This window comes from Lonchura striata, chromosome 9, assembly GCF_046129695.1.
Source record: "Lonchura striata isolate bLonStr1 chromosome 9, bLonStr1.mat, whole genome shotgun sequence".
In the NCBI taxonomy this organism is placed as follows: domain Eukaryota; kingdom Metazoa; phylum Chordata; class Aves; order Passeriformes; family Estrildidae; genus Lonchura; species Lonchura striata.
The window spans coordinates 886367-903605 of NC_134611.1; the positions used below are offsets into that span (position 1 = coordinate 886367).

At 42.7% G+C, this 17239-nt stretch overlaps 1 protein-coding gene and 1 long non-coding RNA gene across 2 annotated transcripts in view; both read right to left on the bottom strand.

Annotated features, from left to right (window-relative positions):
- Positions 1-1958: 1958 nt before the first annotated feature.
- LOC144246729 (uncharacterized) lies at positions 1959-6266 on the bottom strand. Its single transcript, XR_013340397.1, has 3 exons — positions 6135-6266; positions 5945-6013; positions 1959-2005 (listed from the first exon to the last, which is right to left on the bottom strand). It is a non-coding gene; the product is annotated as an uncharacterized LOC144246729 (long non-coding RNA).
- Positions 6267-7465: 1199 nt separating this feature from the next.
- NTMT2 (N-terminal Xaa-Pro-Lys N-methyltransferase 2) overlaps positions 7466-17239 on the bottom strand; it is a 33642-nt gene continuing 23868 nt past the window's right edge. Inside the window, exons 4-5 of the mRNA XM_021545853.3 lie at positions 11844-12093; positions 7466-8461 (exon numbers count right to left, since the gene is read on the bottom strand). Of these exons, the coding sequence (XP_021401528.1) occupies positions 8187-8461; positions 11844-12093 (525 nt within the window). The 3' untranslated portion in view covers positions 7466-8186. The remainder of the gene's footprint in view (positions 8462-11843; positions 12094-17239) is intronic.

A 17239-nucleotide genomic window follows, 5' to 3' on the forward strand; every position in this document is an offset into this window, starting at 1 on the left:
GTAAAAGGAGCAGCACAGTCCTGTTTTTCACATCTGTGACACTGCCTCTCTATCTTATCTTGATCTTTGTTTTCTGCTGGCAGCTGCCCCAGAGCTGCTTTATTCCACAGGATTGCAAACTTGTCCATGGGTGGTTATCCACACTTTTGTCACCCAGTGGAGCAAGGTATAACTGCTTGTAATGTTATTATTAAAATAACATTTTAATTTATTGGGTTGTTTTTAGCAGAAATGCGAGTTGCTTGTTTTCCAGCAGAAGAAAAACAACACCAAACAAAAAGGTTTTTTTGAGAGCAGGGGCTCTGTTTGCCATGTTCATTTCAGGGAAAGTTATTTGGGAGGATGGAGGAAGTAGTTAAATCCTTGTTTACCATATTGGAACCCCAAATCCCTTTCATTTATACAAATAAGAGAGAAGATGGCTCAGTGGCATGAGCACATGGCTGTGACTAAGGAGAGCTGGGTTTGTTACCTGCCCTAACTCATACAGATCTCTTCTCTCTCTCCCTGTTTCTCTCTCTTCCCTCAAGATGACATTCAACCCATCTTGCATTTGATCCCAGCTGAAGACCAAACCACTGATCAGCAGTGAAAGACAGGACATTCCCAATGTCAGTTTTATCCAACAGCACTGAAAAGCCTTGCAGAGGAGCTGGCCTTGCTCCCCTGACTGAGGCAGCTGTAATAACCCATTGGACTAAACAGCTGAATTAACACAAGAAGAATGTACTCTGCTTTCTGGGCTTCCCATACATGCAATGAAGCTAATTAGTCTTTCCCTACCTGACAGTGGGATGGAAAAGGTCCTAATTATTATAACCTGCTCTAATGCTGAAATGCTAAAGGCCATAGAAGCCTGACTGTAAAGGGATCTGTCTACCTGAGAAGGCAATGGTGGAAAGTAAATCCACCATGGTTCCTAAATCCTTTCTGTCTGGTACATGCACCTGTTCTGGCTGTTGTAGGACTGATTTGGATCTCCTTGGTGCTCCATGCAGTCTTCTGTGAGCTGGTGTTTCTCTCCTTGCTGTCTGAGAGATTGCAGTCTGTTGGGGGAAGCAGGATGAAGCTGCCAGTGCTGAAAAGCCCAAAAGAAGAGGAATTAGCTCCTGATCTCTGCTGCCTTAGGGCCAAGGCCAGGCTTGCTCTGCCCGTGGAAATCAGAATTGCTTCATGTTACAAACATAAGGTGTTATCAGACCCTGAGGAGAACAGAGCAACAAGGACTGAACCCTACCTGGGCAGTGAAGTGGTGTAGGGTGAGAAAGCTCTCATTGCCCTGGCAGGCAGACATTTAGGGGTGAAACACAGGCAGGGAGCACGTCAGGAAGCAGAGGGACTCTACAGACACCATCCAACAGGAGTCTCCTTGCCCTTGGTGAGCAGTCAGGTCTGCCTCAAATCAAGGCAAATATGGTTCCTCTGGGAACTCTAATGTTTTACTGGATCACTTAGTTTCTCTTGATGAGTGCTGCTTCAGAGTCTCAGTTGCCTGGATCCCAGTGGGGATTTTGTTGATGGGGGTTTATTGACTTCTTGTTACCTTGAAGTTCCTGCAGTGGCAGGAGTAAGAGGTAACTCCTGGAGCCTGTTTATTTTACAGGTCGTATTTTTAAGAGTTTGCCAATGGTACCCCAATTTTAGGAGAAGTCACTTGTTTATTTAGCAGTGCACTCACACACTGATCCATAAATAAAACTAGAGTGTTATTTAATAAGTCTCAACAGAAGGTCAGCCCTGATTCATTGGTAAACTAATCAATCCAGAGTGCAAAAAGCACCTCTCAGGAAACTCATCATGTCTATCTGAGGGAGATACCAGCCAAATTTTACTGTGATTTGCACTTCACTGGCTTTTCAGGAGTTTCTGTGCCCCTACCTTCTGAAAGGAAAATGCCAAAAGGTCCAAGATGGAGCCATTTCCAGCAACCTTTACTTCAGACCTCTGGAGAGACTTTCAGAATTCTAAGATTTTTACAGCTGTGGCTGCAGATCCAAGTTTGCATCTGTGGGAGAAAGAACAGACTTGAATGCGGGGTCCATGAATTTCCATAGAGTGGGGCTGAAATTCACCCACCTCTTTCAGGCACCAAAGAATTACTTGACTGGATCTAAGACAGTTCCCATGGCTTCTTCTACAGTTGTGTGTATGGGATAACCTTGGGATAAATATTAGAGGAAGGAAACAGCTTTCTGGGAGGAGCTGAACTCTCCCCAGTGACAATTGTGGGAAGTCTTGACATTGCCTTTACCCCAGACGAGTTTCTCTCAGATGTCCAAATCAGGTAAGAAGCAGCTGGTGTGCCCTGTGGACATGTACAGCCATGGAGAAGGCAGCCATAAGGTGCCTAGGTCAGTTCAGCTGATGCTGTGTCCCACATTACAAAATTCTCACATGACTGAGAGGCTTAAAACACAAGCAGAATTAATTCAAAGAGGCTGGCACAGATCTGAGTGGGTTTTACAAGCCAGACATGTCAGATGTCACCCAGGGGATTTGCCATGGGACCCTGGGATGGGGCCAGGTTGAGCAGATGACATCCTGCTGATCCAGGAACAGTTCCCTTGGCAAACATGGAATTAATTGGGTGGCTGGGGATCCAGATCACACAGCAGGCCCTGTTCCACTGCAGCAGATGCCTCATGAAAAGCTGGCAAGCCACACATATTGCCAGGACCACAGGTCACCTTGGCCAGCACAAACTGTATTTATTCTACACAGAGGTGTGTGCAAAGGTGAAACTGTTAGCATGGGTGTGCTAACACAGAGGGGAATAACCCAGACAAAGATTCTGAACCTAGATCTGTGATTTTTGACTTGATGAGGGAGAGAGGAACACCAGGCACAATGTACCTACAATCAGTTCAAGTCACTGTGAATAGGCACGGTTGAATGGAGATACTTCTGAAAACCCCAGTCCCAGAAGCCTGAAGACACCACAACAGGTTGAAATGTTTGGAAAGTCAACATTTCTTTGAAGAGGGATACAGGGAAGAGAGACTTTTTACCACTTTTGTGGTTTTATTTTTGCTGCAGGCATACACTGGGTTCCTGTTTCAAGGCTTTGAAAGGAACAGAAGCTGTTGATATTCCTGAACATAATGTTCAGCCTGAGTCCTCTCTTTGGAGAACATTCCAGGTTGGGTTAAGCAGGCTAACCACAACTGGGCTGTTTCAATCTGTTCCAAGCACAGCCAAAATCAGTTTATGTCTGCCTGCTAAACATTCTGTAGTTCCTCTGGTGGCCTGGTTTGTAGAGGTGCTACTCACTCACAGCTACTGCTTAGGTGAAGCTGTAATGCTGCCCAGGTCACCCTTCTGGGCCTCAGTTTCCTTATCCCAAACACATTAAACCTTGTTCTTCATGGCCTAGGGGTGTATGGTGTCATGCAAATATTGTTATTTATGGTGATGGGAATGTGAGCTTTGTTTGGTACAGTGGTCTGGGGGTGCCTACTTGCCATTTGGAAAAGACAGGATTTAACCTGCATGCTTGAAATGCAGAGTGTTGTTATTGCTGTCAGACAAACAGAAATACCTCCTCTCAAAATCAAAGATAATCTGTTTTACTTCAGTGAGATGTGGTGATATCCACATAAAACAAATAATTTCTGGCAAGTGGAGGCAGGATTTTCTTTGGCAAGTTGGAAGAAGCATCAAAGGAAGAGAAGGATGGGATGCAGCACAACTGGTTTTAATCACATATGAGAGTGAAGCTCCCCTGGACAGGCCCACTCTCTGATATGCCATTGTAAACACCCTGGGGAGCCTGCAAAAAACAAGGGAATGGCACCAATGTCCTCAAGGCTCTTGGTGAACTAACTGGCAGAGCTTTTTCCAGCTGGCATTAGGCAGTGCTGAAGTGTCCCTTGAATGCAGTGTGCTGGTTCCATGACTGATTTTCAGAGGATGTTTGGTTATCCAAACCCTGCCTTCTTTTTGGCAGCCACAGCTCCTCAGAACACACCACACTCCTGTTTGACATCACAATGAAGATTCTGAGCTGGTTGTAACAAGGATGGACAGTCACTGCACAGCCACTGGAGAGAGGGGGAGGCTCTGATTTCAGCCCAGTGCTGCTCTGAGCTGGTCAAGGTGCTCTGCAGGTGTCAGCTGCCTCTTCTTGCCTCTCAAAGAGCCTCCAGTGGCTGCTTCTAGACCAGCCTGAGCTGAGCTGCCTGAGAGGATAGGATAGGTCTGGACAAAGAGAGCTTGGGGAAAGGCTTCCTGACAGGGATGTACCTCTTGAAACCAGTTTCCTCTGGAAATTGCTGACTTCTTTCACTAAGTTTAGGGACAGGGAATGTGCTGATTTTATTAGTGTGTTCTGTAGGAAACTGATGTTTCACTTCAACTATTTCAATACCATTTAATGTATTATACTGTCATCTCACCTGTCAGTTCAAACTAGCTTATATGAACATCCAAACAAGAAAGTCAAGCTAAAACCACCTGATATCATTTCAGTACTTCTGAAACAAAGCATTTCAGCACAACCATTCAGCTGCATGTTCCAAAACGATGGCTCTCTCTTCCAGTTAGGAAGGACAGGACACTTGCAATGTCTGAATTGTCTTTGGAACATGAACAGCTTGAGCTGTGATGGTTGCTGGATCTGCATGGCTAGGATTGATGCTCAGAATACTGCAAAAGTTGTTTTTCTACATTTTGTGGAGTTGCAGTGGTGTTTGGAGGCTACAACCAGGACTTGAGGCTCACATTCATACAACAAAGGTAATATTTGGCCTTCAGTCCCACAGAATAGAAGCTAGATCTCATATGGGGACACCAAATGACACCAGAACTTCGGTGGTGGCTTGGCAGAAATTGACTGTGCTTTGGCTACGCCTTTGCTTGGTGTGCTTGCCTGGGAAAAAGATCTGCTTGAAGGACAAGTTGGGTATTTCCCTATCCATTCACCTGTCAGTGGTAAATGAGGATTTGAGCTTGAAGGACCTTCAGTGTTCTGTGAGCCTTGTCTCAGACAGGATCCTGATCTTGCATTAAATCTCTGGTAACATCGAGATCGGGAACAAGTCTTAGATGAGTACAAAACAAATGGGATTCAAACCCCCAAGGAGCTAAAGACTTCTTTAAATGATTGGTTTAAGTAACATGGAAGTTGAGGCAGAGACATTCAATTGACTATCCAGTCCTTGAACACCAAAGAAGAACTAATACACAGATGATTTCTAAGTAAAATGTACTGTTTTAAATTTGTAATTATTTATTATTATTATATACTATTGGTAAAATGCAGACAGCCCTGAATTTCTAAGCCAAGAATGGCCCTTACCCAAATTAAGGGACATGTAAGGGTGGCCTGTATTAGATGACTGGGAGTTCTGGAATTAAAATATGCCTCAGAAAGGGAGGAAACCAAAATATTTTTCAGTCTGCAGCCTTCTCATGCATTTAAGCTCCTGAAGGACTTGTGTTTCTTTACTCTTGAGATTCATTATGTCACCAGAAAAGCTTTGCTATTTTACTCTGGAAGCAACATAGCCATGAAACATTAATTTTCAGGAATGTGGAAACCATGAAATACATGTTTTTCTACTAAATTAAGATTTTAGTTTTCTCTCTTCTCACATAGTTAAGGGAAACAATTTTCATTATATATTTATGTATATGCATTCTAGAAATTCTAATAGGAAAATACACAAAACACAGGAAGAACATTTTTACATTGAAAAATGTATTTCACTGGTAACCACACCACCCATTTATATTCCATTTTTCATCCTGAACCACTTTGTTTTCTCAATCCACCTTGGAACTACGTCTCTCATGACTGAACTGCACCAACTCTGGTGTGTGCATGACCAGCTGATGTATTGTGCCCTGTAAGATTTAGCAGCTTTTTAGGTTTGTTTAAAATTCTTTATTTCCCCGTTTCCACAATGCTATTCTCTCACCACTGCAGTGACAACACCTCTCAGACCTGCTTGGCACAGACACCAAGAATCTCCAGCAGCGCCCAAGTATTCTGCACCATGGCAGATGTCTCTGGCTGGAAGAAAAAAATGGTGAAGGGCAGATTAATTTGTAATCCATGTAAAGGAAAATATGTAAATATTTCCTTATTTTTGCTATAGGACTGATGCCTCTTTTGTGATAAAAACGTTACTTACTCAGTTTCCATCCAACACCAGATGATCAAAATGGAAGAATTAGTCAAAACATTCCAGAAGCCTCTGTGTTGTGGGAACCATAGGTTTCCAGGCTATAAGAAACACCAGAATATTCACCAAATCACCAGTGTGGTTTTCCTTAATGCTACAATTAGCCATGGAACATTAACAGAAGAGTTCCTGGATAAGAACTGATGGCAGAAAGCCTTCTGCCATAAACTGGTAATTCTCAACATGTGCAAACATATTGCCAGAGAAGATGAGTTATGCAATTAAAATCAAAATTGGAGATTTGTTATCAAAGGACAGCAATGTGTACTAAAATCCAGCTGAGAGGCTCCCTTATTTTGTTATCTCCAGGCTTCTTTTTAGTTAATCTAACACAGCTGACAAAATTTGATACAGATAATTGTGCCTTCTGTCATGTGAGGGATGTTTTATAGAACTCCTTTCCCCTAGCACAGAGAGATTTGTCATAGTACAACTCTTTACAGAGTCTGAAAAGCTTTGCCAGGATTGCATTTCAGGGGAGCAAGATGTGATAAAAATTCTGACAGCCAGAACATTTCTAATGCTATAATTAATTTCTAAAATTTTCAACAAGCCTTAGTAACATTTTAAGTGCAAATTATGTTAAAAGTTCCATTTAAAAGAAGCATTTAATTTTGTCTGGATAAAAAAAAAAATAATCAGTTTGGAAAACTGTGGTTGTATAGCTTTCCCTCATAACAAATTTCAAAATTCCCCCCTCCCATCTTTAGAATGAAGCAGAATTCCAAATTCCAAATTTGTTTGCAAAATCTTCTGTCATCCCACAGCACTTTCTGTGCCTCTGCAAAGAAGACAAGCAGCTTAATGTATGATTTCTGTGAGTCTTAAGGAGATGGGCTGCATGTCAGTATTTTCAAATCCAGGCTTACACAGCTGCTCTTTGAATATAAATCATAGCTTTGGGGTTACACTAACACTCTCTGCAGTTTAGCACAGTTGTTAATTAATACAATACTGTATTAGTTCTTCTTACAGCCTTACTATTAACGTTCCGTGAAATCCCATTAGCTCTGCATATGGTGCCAGGCTTGTTCTGAATGTGGGAAAGAAAGAAATGTACAGTGGTATGAATAATAAAGAGAGGCTTTTAAGTGGTTTCCACTGTGAACATTTGGGGAAAAGAAATAGCAGAATGCAATATGTGGGGCAAGCTTTTCACAAAATTTCAATGCAAACATGCAGCTATTTGTCAGCCAAGTTTTCCTCTGAGTGTGAAATCCCATAGGCACCACTATTGTTCTACAGCAAAAATGTCAGGAAGAGGAAGCAGCTCCTAAAAATGGAAAATTAACCAGGTTGTTTTATTGTCCAAATTGACAGAAATGCAAAAAAACAAACAAACAAACAAAAAAAAAAAAAAAAACAAACAGAACCTAAAAAACAACCCCCCCACAAAAACCCAAAACCCCCCCAAAACCCTAAATAACCCCCAACAGCAGCAACAACAAAAACCCCCAAAACCCCCAAAACTGCATAGCTGATGCCAACAAAAAGATCCCATTTCCCTTGTATTCTTGGTTTAAATATTTTAAAGTACAGGTAGAGAGGACGGACAAAATTTGGGTGAAGTTTTCCAGAAGTTACATGAATTTCCTGCTTCAGTGATCTGACAGATCCTCCTTAAATTCCAAGAAGACTTAAGTGACATAGTAAAAACCAGGCTTGTTAACACCTCATACAGAACACCCCAAAATTATTAACTACTACAGAAACTTCAGACCTAATAATTTTCTATTGGATGAGTTTTGTACAGTATTGACTCCTTAATGGAATAGAGATCTGACAAGGAGGTTTGGAAAGCTTTTAAATATGGCAAGAACAATTGAGCAGATAGGATTTAGGAGCAGACTATTCCTGAGAGAAGCTTTGTGGTTGTCTCCTGACCCCTTAGAAGCTGCTGCCCTGGAGCAGTGCATGGGTAGGAGGATGCCAGGAGGTGCTTTTCTCCTTCCCAGTCCCCTGGCTCATCCATAGCCCAGTCCCTGCAGTCTCACTGGGCAGTCAGGAGTGGCCAGGGTCCTTCTGCATGGCCAGCATCCACACAGGGACACACTGCTCAGGGAAGCCCTCCTGCCTCTCCTCCCTCAGGATGGTGAGTCCGCTCATCTCGATGAGGCTGTGCAGGATGTTCAGGTCTCGGATCACGCTGCTGTCCAGGCAGTCCAGGGTGCAGCCCTCCCTGGCCACATTGTCCTTCAGAATGATGACACCGTTATCCTTCAAGCCACCCTGGCAGCGGATGAGAAACTCCAGGAGATCTTTGTCTGTCAGATATCCTACAGGTGAAAATATGGTGTCTTAGGTTGGAAATGGGGGTGTGCATTCTATTCTTATCTGTCAGATGTGGGGGAGTCATCAGCTGTTAATTGGGCAGTTTTCTTTATCTCTTCCACAGCCCATCCTCCCTGCAGGAGATCTCTGCTGTTCATGGGCCAGTGAGTGTCCATGCATGGCTGAGAAAATTCCATCATCCCATGGGGAGATGCTCTGCCCAGGGAGGAGCCAAGCATTCCTACCTGGATCCAATCTGACCTGGGAACAGCACAGCAGCCTCTGCCCCCTGCATTCCCAGAGGAGCAGCTTTCTCCCCCCTGCATTCCCAGAGGAGCAGCTTTCTTCCCCCTGCATTCCCAGAGGAGCAGCTTTCTCCCCCCTGCATTCCCAGAGGAGCAGCTTTCTCCCCCCTGCATTCCCAGAGGAGCAGCTTTCTCCCCCCTGCATTCCCAGAGGAGCAGCTTCCTTCCCCCTGCATTCCCAGAGGAGCAGCTTTCTCCCCCCTGCATTCCCAGAGGAGCAGCTTCCTTCCCCCTGCATTCCCAGAGGAGCAGCTTTCTCCCCACTGCATTCCCTGAGGAGCAGCTTTCTTCCCCCTGCATTCCCAGAGGAGCCCAGGCCCATCTCCCCCAGCCCTGGAGCTTCAGAGGAAAACTCCCCCCTTTTGATCCTGCTCCAGCAGAAGCACAGCTGGCACTGGAGGAGGGCTGAGCCACCCTGGGATGGGACTGAGCCACCTCCCTGACACACAGGGGACAGGGCTTGTTCTGGCTCTGGCAGTGGGGTTTTGTATTACTGCATTGTTTATTTTATTATTATTTTATTATATTTTCTTCCCTGAAAAAGAACTGTTATTCCTGCTCCCAAGGGCCTGAGAGCCCCTTAATTTCAAAATTATAATAATTCAGAGGGAGGGGGTTTGCATTTTCCATTTCAGGGGAGGCTCCTGCCTTTCTTAACAGACACCTGTCTCTTCAAACCAAGACAGATGGAAAATAGATCAGTTAACCATTCAGACATGTTGGAAGGGTGCCTTGATCTGAGTCTCCATAGCCTGTTTATTGCAGAAAATTATTAATCAAGTCCTGCCAGATTTAACTAGGAAACCTTGGACAAATAAACGAGATCAAATACAAACTCCAATCAATATTTGGGATCCATAGTGGTAGCAGCAACAGATGTGGACAGAAGCCACTGAGGAGAGTGGAGAAAATAGCAGGTGCTGAAGGGTTCTTTAATCTGGTGGTTTAAGTTATAATAAGAATCAGTGGCAGGAGGCTGGAGCCAAGCAAATTCATATAGGGAATAAGTGACAACTGTTTAACAGTGTAAGCACTTACCCATTGGAAACTACCAACAGAAGTGGGGTTTACCACCTCTTGAAGTCCTCAAACCAAGTGTGGTTGAATCTTTCAAGATATGTTTTAATTGAACACCAACTACTGGCTTAGCACGGGGGTGAAGGAATGAAAAGAACAGCTTGGGATATAGAGTAGGTCAAACTAGATAATCCCAGTCCTCTCTGCCTTCTACTGCTAAAAATCTCTGTACTGTATCCTTCTATCAAAAGAGGTCTGGACCAAAGATCCAGCAAAGAATGCAATGCTAATTCCACAACCCCAATTAAACTCCTCATGTTACTCCACACCCGGTGGGATTTTTGCAGATATGTATATATTATAAAATAGTGCTTTTTTCCAATGTTATCGAGATTCTGTTTCTTATCCTTCCTTCTCAAAGATCAGGAGTTCTGTTGAGAACAATGGTGTAGAGCTCAGAGAAGACCAAAATGAGAATTCTCATGTGAAATATCTAACATGAATAAACAAGGACAGATGATCAGAAACAGAACGAAAAACTTGGAAAAAATAATCACCTGTATTTTCTAGTAAAACTATTTTTTTTCTTGATGGAAGACTTAAACTTTTATAAATGGAAGTTGTCATTTCAAAACCACATTTTGACACAGCATGTCAAGTTTCTTTAACCACTCCTAACAAAAAAACCTTCAGAAAAAAACACCAAAAATTAAAATAAAAAAGCCCCAAAACCTAAAGCTGAATACCTTTTAAGTTGAAGGAAAATGGTAATTTCTAGATGAAATATAAGCTTGCCCTTTTACTTTTTTTACAAAATGACTGCTGGGGTTCACATGTTTATGCATGCATAAAACAAAACTTAAGATTTCATTGGCAAGACTCATTGAAGCTTTTGAACATCTATTTTTGAACTTATTTTTCTCATTACTTGGCTTTTAGTGTAGTTTCCTAAGAAAATGAGATCTTCAAGGTACTGCTTTCTAGCAGACAGTCCTGCCCTTGCTCCATCAAATGAATTTGTTGGCATATGTCAGCCAAATTCAAGATAGGGGTAGTAGTTTGATTAATGATTAAGATGACTCCATATTTCCTTGACATTGATGGAGAAAGAAGATTCAACTGTGTGTCTATGCTAAGAATATGATATGCTCCCTTAGTTAGGAGCCACATATCTGACCAGCACAGCCTTAGATAGGTCTAAGCTCAATCCTCCTCATTTTGACTTGGATTTGCTCAAAAGGTGAGGCAGGAGCTACATTTACTGCAATGACTCATTATTAAAGAAAAGCAAAAATACAAAGGAAAATTATGCTGGTCTAAAGCAATTTGTTCAGACCTCCTCTTATGCCTTAATTAATAATTAATTAATTAATAATTCCTTTTGGTGTCTGAAACTGCACCCTGGACACTTTGGTTCACAGATTAAGAGAAAACCTTCATTCCACTGCACAGATTTTTTTTTTTTTTTTTTTTTTTGTAAGGTACATAGCCCTCATTATCTGTTTGTTTTAAATGCTACAGGGCATTTACTGGGGCGGCTGCAGGAGAAGAAGCAGATGTTTCTTATAGGAGGGGCTACTGTGGAACATAGCTAAGGGAACTTATGCCTGATAAACATCAGTGCTCGTAATAAGACCTGATCTGATTTTACAGATATTGGTGATTTCACTATATGGTGATTTTCACTATGGCTTTTTTCCTGATTGTTTCCTGAAATACCTCAAAGCCTGGATAATCAGGAGATTCAGAAACCACTGTTCACAAGTGTGGTCAGCCCTGTGCATCTCTCTCCACCTAAGAAAAAGCACTCCTGCTCCAGAAAATTCGTAAGTGGGGCCTCACCCTCAGCTGCACCTTTGCATGCAGGCTGCTCTCCAGGAACTGGCACATTTCTCCAACTGAAAAAAACAACTTGATTCATACCCACTGTGCATGTGGCCTGGGGGAACTCTCAGAAGTCTCTCATGATGTTTTAGGAAGTCGTCTCAAAGATCTGAGAACCTCCTTGGAGCACAGGCAGACTGTTCTGTGAGATGTCAGGCTAGAAAGATCATGCAGAACTAACCTGAAACCCACTGAATCCAGATGACATCGTATCTTCGTGGGGCTGGTGTGAATTCCTGAAGGCTTTTGCAGTAATACATCTCTACTCTGTCCTCCTTGCCCTGCAGGTAGTTTGGGACCTCAGCCAGGAAATTCTCCATCATATCCACCAGCTCCACACTCTTGAAAACAGGCAGCAGGACATGCTTGCTGATCCGACCTATCCCAGAGCCACAGTCCAGGGCACGGCTGGTGCCAGCCTTCCCCACCCCCTGTGGGATAAAAGAAAATTATTGGAAATCTGAAAAATACTACCTGAAAAAAATCACAGCAACCATGTGTCTTAGGTTCAGATAGGGTATTCTATTTGTCATCTGTCAGAGATGGAGCAGTTATTTTCTGTTCATTGGGCACTTTTCTTTATCTCTTCCATAACTCATCCTCCCTGCAGGAGATCTCTGCTGTTCATGGCCACTGAGTGTCCCTGCATGGCTTAGAAAATTCCATCATCCATGGGGAGATGCTCTGCCCAGGGAGGAGCCAAGCATTCCTACCTGGATCCAATCTGACCTGGGAACAGCACAGCAGCCTCTGCCCCCTGCATTCCCAGAGGAGCAGCTTTCTTCCCCTGCATTCCCAGAGGAGCAGCTTCCTTCCCCCTGCATTCCCAGAGGAGCAGCTTTCTTCCCCCTGCATTCCCAGAGGAGCCCAGGCCCATCTCCCCCAGCCCTGGAGCTCCAGAGGAAAACTCCCCCCTTGTGCAGATCCTGCTCCAGCAGAAGCACAGCTGGCACTGCAGGAGGGCTGAGCCACCCTGGGATGGGACTGCTGCCACCTCCCTGACCCACAGGGTGACAGGGCCTGTTCTGACCCTGGCAGTGGTTTGTTTTCTTTTTTTGTAATATTGCATTTGTATTTTTAGCTTCCCTAATAAAGAACTGTTATTCCTGCTCCCATATATTTGCCTGAGAGCCCCTTAATTTCAAAATTATAATTTAGCGGGAGGAAGTTTACATTTTCAATTTCAAGAGAGGCTTCTGCCTTCTTCAGCAGGCACCTGTCTCTTCAAACCAAGACACCGTGTTAACCACTATGTGTCCAGACAGCCTGGTGTCTTCTATCCTTATCTTTGCAGGGCTGTTGGGGGATTGATAAGAATTAGCAGAGATTTGGGTGCTGCTGTCTGAGCTGAGCTGGGCTCTCACATACCTGGGCTGCTGCTGCTGGGGCTTCTCACTGCATTTAGTGCTGTACAGTAAGTTTTTGCTTGGCGTAAGAGACAGAGTCTTTCACAAGCTCTTGGCTTTCTCAGAAGATCCACTACTCTTTGTAAAGTCCTTGCAACTTCAAATGTTCATACCTCACAGGCAACTACGTGGCTAGATAAGTCTCATTCTGTGCCCTGGAAAGGCTAATAAAAAAGGAAGCATACACCAAATTCTGTATGCAAGCAGTAACTTCTGCAGCACAGAACTCCTGACGTGCCCATGGGCATTTCTACAGATACACAGAATTCCTGGGATCAAAGTACAGTCCTCAAAACAAATTTTGTTTTAACTAAGACCTTGGAGTGGTAGGTAACTTACATCTCAAGAAGTTTGGGCTGGAGCATATACAGAATTTCTCTTTTAGGCATAGAGACACAAAGGATGATTGACTAGGTTTTGCTTAACTGTTCCTTTTTTCTTCATAAATGTCATCTTTGGACAGAGATCAGACATGAAAAAATGTGGCACAAAGGCTGTGACTATGATAAAATAATGAAGCGCTGTAAAAGAAGCTTTATAATGAAAGCTGTATTTTACCCCTAAAGCTTCCATTCTAGCTATAAAACAGCTCTTAAGAGCCTGCTGCTGTTCTGTAAAACAGAAATTCTGAGCCGACACATGCACTGACTGTGGGATAGGAGCTCCCCTGGCCAAAGTTATCTGTTAAACAAATATATTAAAAGCAAATGTAAACACCTTTTCCCTGTCCTCTGGAACTGAGTGTTGAAGTAAAAGCCGTGGGCCAAAGTCCCTGCTGCAACTTCACTGCACTCAAAGCAATAAGCTCAGGAAGAGTCTTGCTCTTCCTGCTTATTGGGAGACCCCCCCCTTTGTAATGAACCCAGCATAAATCATGTAACTCACACTTTTTTGGCCTGGCTTCAGTGGGTAATTCAGTAGATTATTAAGGTCAAAGGACAGCACTGTCAATGACATGACTATGAATAGCCCAGGCGAGCATCTGATTACATGGAGTAATTGTAGAAAGAGCACACAGCCCTCAAGGGCTCTCACCAGTCTCTAGGGCTGCTGCTCCCAATTTGTATACCCAGGAAGATTAATCTCCTGATGTGTGCATAAGTCCACAGACCTTCAACCCTACTGGGCTCTGGAGACTACCTGTTTGTAGTTAGCCAGAAAATGGGAGCCATTCTTCATCCACAGGCTGCACCAAGAACATATCCCACAGCTCTTTTATTCCAAACGAAATTTATGAGTGCCCGACTTAGATTTAGAGAACAATTTTGGGGCGTATATGTGTCCTAAAGGACAGTGATTCTGAGTAATGGGAAGCAAGTAGTCAGAGGAGCAGTCAGTCTCAAATTTTAAAGCCTGTTCTGGCTTACAGTTCCTGGTGCTACTTCAGGTCTTGGAAGGTCCTGCACTTGGGTTTTACTGAGGACCAGACTAAGAGGTAACAAGGAGTTCAGGAAAGGAGAAGGAACTGTGTCTTGAATCTTTACAAGGTGGATTTCCATATTGTTGGTTGGCAGATACATACAGGTCTACACTGATGGGATTAATTAAAAATCTTTGAGAAAGCTGCTGAGAAAACTGGGATGATTTACCAAAACCACCAACAGAATTCAACAAAAAGCCAGGTGATTCCTTCAATATTTATGTTTCACAAAGCATTTGTGTTTCACAGAATCTACAGTCATAGCAGGCACTCAAAATAGGGAATTCATCATTTAAAACAGGGAATTAATCTCCCATGACATGTCACAGCAAGGACTTCTGATGACACATCTCCATGTGCCGTGGAGAAGAAGGAAAGGGAACAGTCATGGGAGATGAAGTTCGATCCCACACTTTGCTGAAAAGGAGTGAGAGCTTCCAGCAGTCAGTTGAGAAGCCCTGTGAAACACCACGGCTCCATTTGTAATGAAAATGTTGACATAATTCCATGTTCAGCTAATATATTTTCAGTTTGGAAGTGCTTAGGGCTTTGACAGAGTATTAACATTTTCCTTGGAAGGCAAACATTTTCCCAAAAGTCTAATTGAGTTGAAAATCAGACTCCTTATTTTAAAAAATGGTATAAGTGAAAACTGTAAACCAGAACAGGCTTCAGAATTTGAGACTGACTGCTTCTCTGACGACTTGCTTCCCATTACTCAGAATCACTGTCCTTTAGGATACATATACACCCCAAAATTGTTCTCTAAAGCTAAATCAGGCACTCATAAATTTTGTTTGGAATAAAAGAGCTGTGGGATATGTTCCCAGTGCTACTTCAGGTCTTGGAAGAATAGAAAGGCAGTGGAGTTATGTACGACAAAAAAAGGAATCAGAATTCAAGAAATAGATAAAAAATCCCAGTGGTTTTCCTTCTAAATAAATAAATAAAGATCATGTTTTCAACAACATCTCTTCTATCACCCTGATCAAACTGGAGAAAAATCACTTTTCAAGAAGTTTTCACTCAGCAAGTAACCAATCCTGCAGGTGAGCTGGGGGCAAGAAAGGGAGAAAGCGTTGAGGGCAGAGAGGGAGCCATAAAGTCAATATAATCTCCATCAGTAATATTTTACACACCTACAGCTCACAACCGACGTTGAATTAATGCTTCCTTTGTTTTCTTTATTTTCTTTTTTATTCACTACCTCCGGATTAGGCACTTGGAAACACAGTGCCTGTGTGGACATGGAGGCATTAGCAGGCTGCCATAAATATGCAGGGCTGTAGCTGTGCTGATAACCCTGTACCTGAGACAGCCTGGAGCTTGTCTGCAGAGCCCTGCTGGCTCAAGCCGTGTTGCTCTTGGTTTGAGTTCTGCCCACACACACATAAAACCTCTTAGCTCCAGCACAGTGGCACTTTCAACCCCGCTCGACTCGCCCGCGAAGCTAAAATGTAAGTGAAGCCCTCAGTCTGTTCCTGTAATTCCTTCCATGTGCCCAGGCAAGATGAATTCTTTTCTCCAAAGAAATCTGTAGCTCAGTTTACAGTGGTGCTAAGGATCATGCTAAGAAATGCCATACCTGAAGGTATGCAACATCAGTCATGGAAGGGAAATGTCACTGTGTGGCATTTCCACGCCAGCCAAACTAACTCAAGAGGGGTAATTTGAGTGGAACCGGGCAAGTATTTGTTTAGGGAGCACTGGTTTTGCCAGAATGTAGAGTTTTAAATGAATGAAACTCTCTGTGAAACTGATATTTCAAATCTAGAGAATAGTTTTTAGCCAAAAAAACATGGGAAAGAATGTTGAAAATGTCAAAGTACTTTTTTTTCCCCCCATAACTTTCAAGGAATAAAGAAACCAAACTTGTCAACTTTCATTTCTAAAGAGCATTTTTAATTTTGCAATTGACTTGAGCTCTTGAAAAAAAAAAGTTTTTCAGAAAGTGAAATAATAAAAAAATTGTTCAGCTCATCTGAAACAAATTTTCTTATTTTCCAATTTTGTTAAACTTATCTTTTAAAAAAAGAAAGTATATTAGGGTGAAGCAGATTTTTTTTTCTATCATGATCACCTTATGGTTTTAAAAAAAATATTCATAGATCCATAAACTTGGTAAGAGAGTTCATTAGTTTTATTATCAAGTCACTGCTATAGAAATATCTGTATCTGGTTGAGCAGGATTCAAATTTCAGTAGTAAGAAAGAAAAATAAACCATAAGGAACATAATCAATTGGCTACATCTCAACAGACAACGGACTTTAACAAACAAATCAGAATAAGCAAAAGGTGCAGGCTCCTTTCTGTTTATTTTTAGTTTTTTTCTTGTTTGATCTTGGCCATTCAGAATATCCTTTCTATCCCTGGCTAATTATAGGAGTAGGAATTTTGCTCTGGAGTATTTTGTATCTGTCATCACAGCTGATGCATTGGGTATGATTCCCCTTTGGCATGTGAAACTCTGTCACAGACTGTACTTTCCTTTTCAGGTCTTGGAGAGGAGAAGGTGTAACAGTGTGATACAAACCTGCTGCAGGAAACTGCATCTCTGTGATGTCTAGGAAGGGTGAAATCTTCCCCTGAGCACACACTTCTGCACCCCCTGAATTCCACAAATGTCCTTAAAACAAGACTTACATAAAATGCAAGGGATGTACTTGGACTGCATTTCATTTTCCTTCTGAAAATGCCATTTCAGAAGCGTCATGCAGAAATGTTACCATCAGCTTCAGCTCCTCACTGAA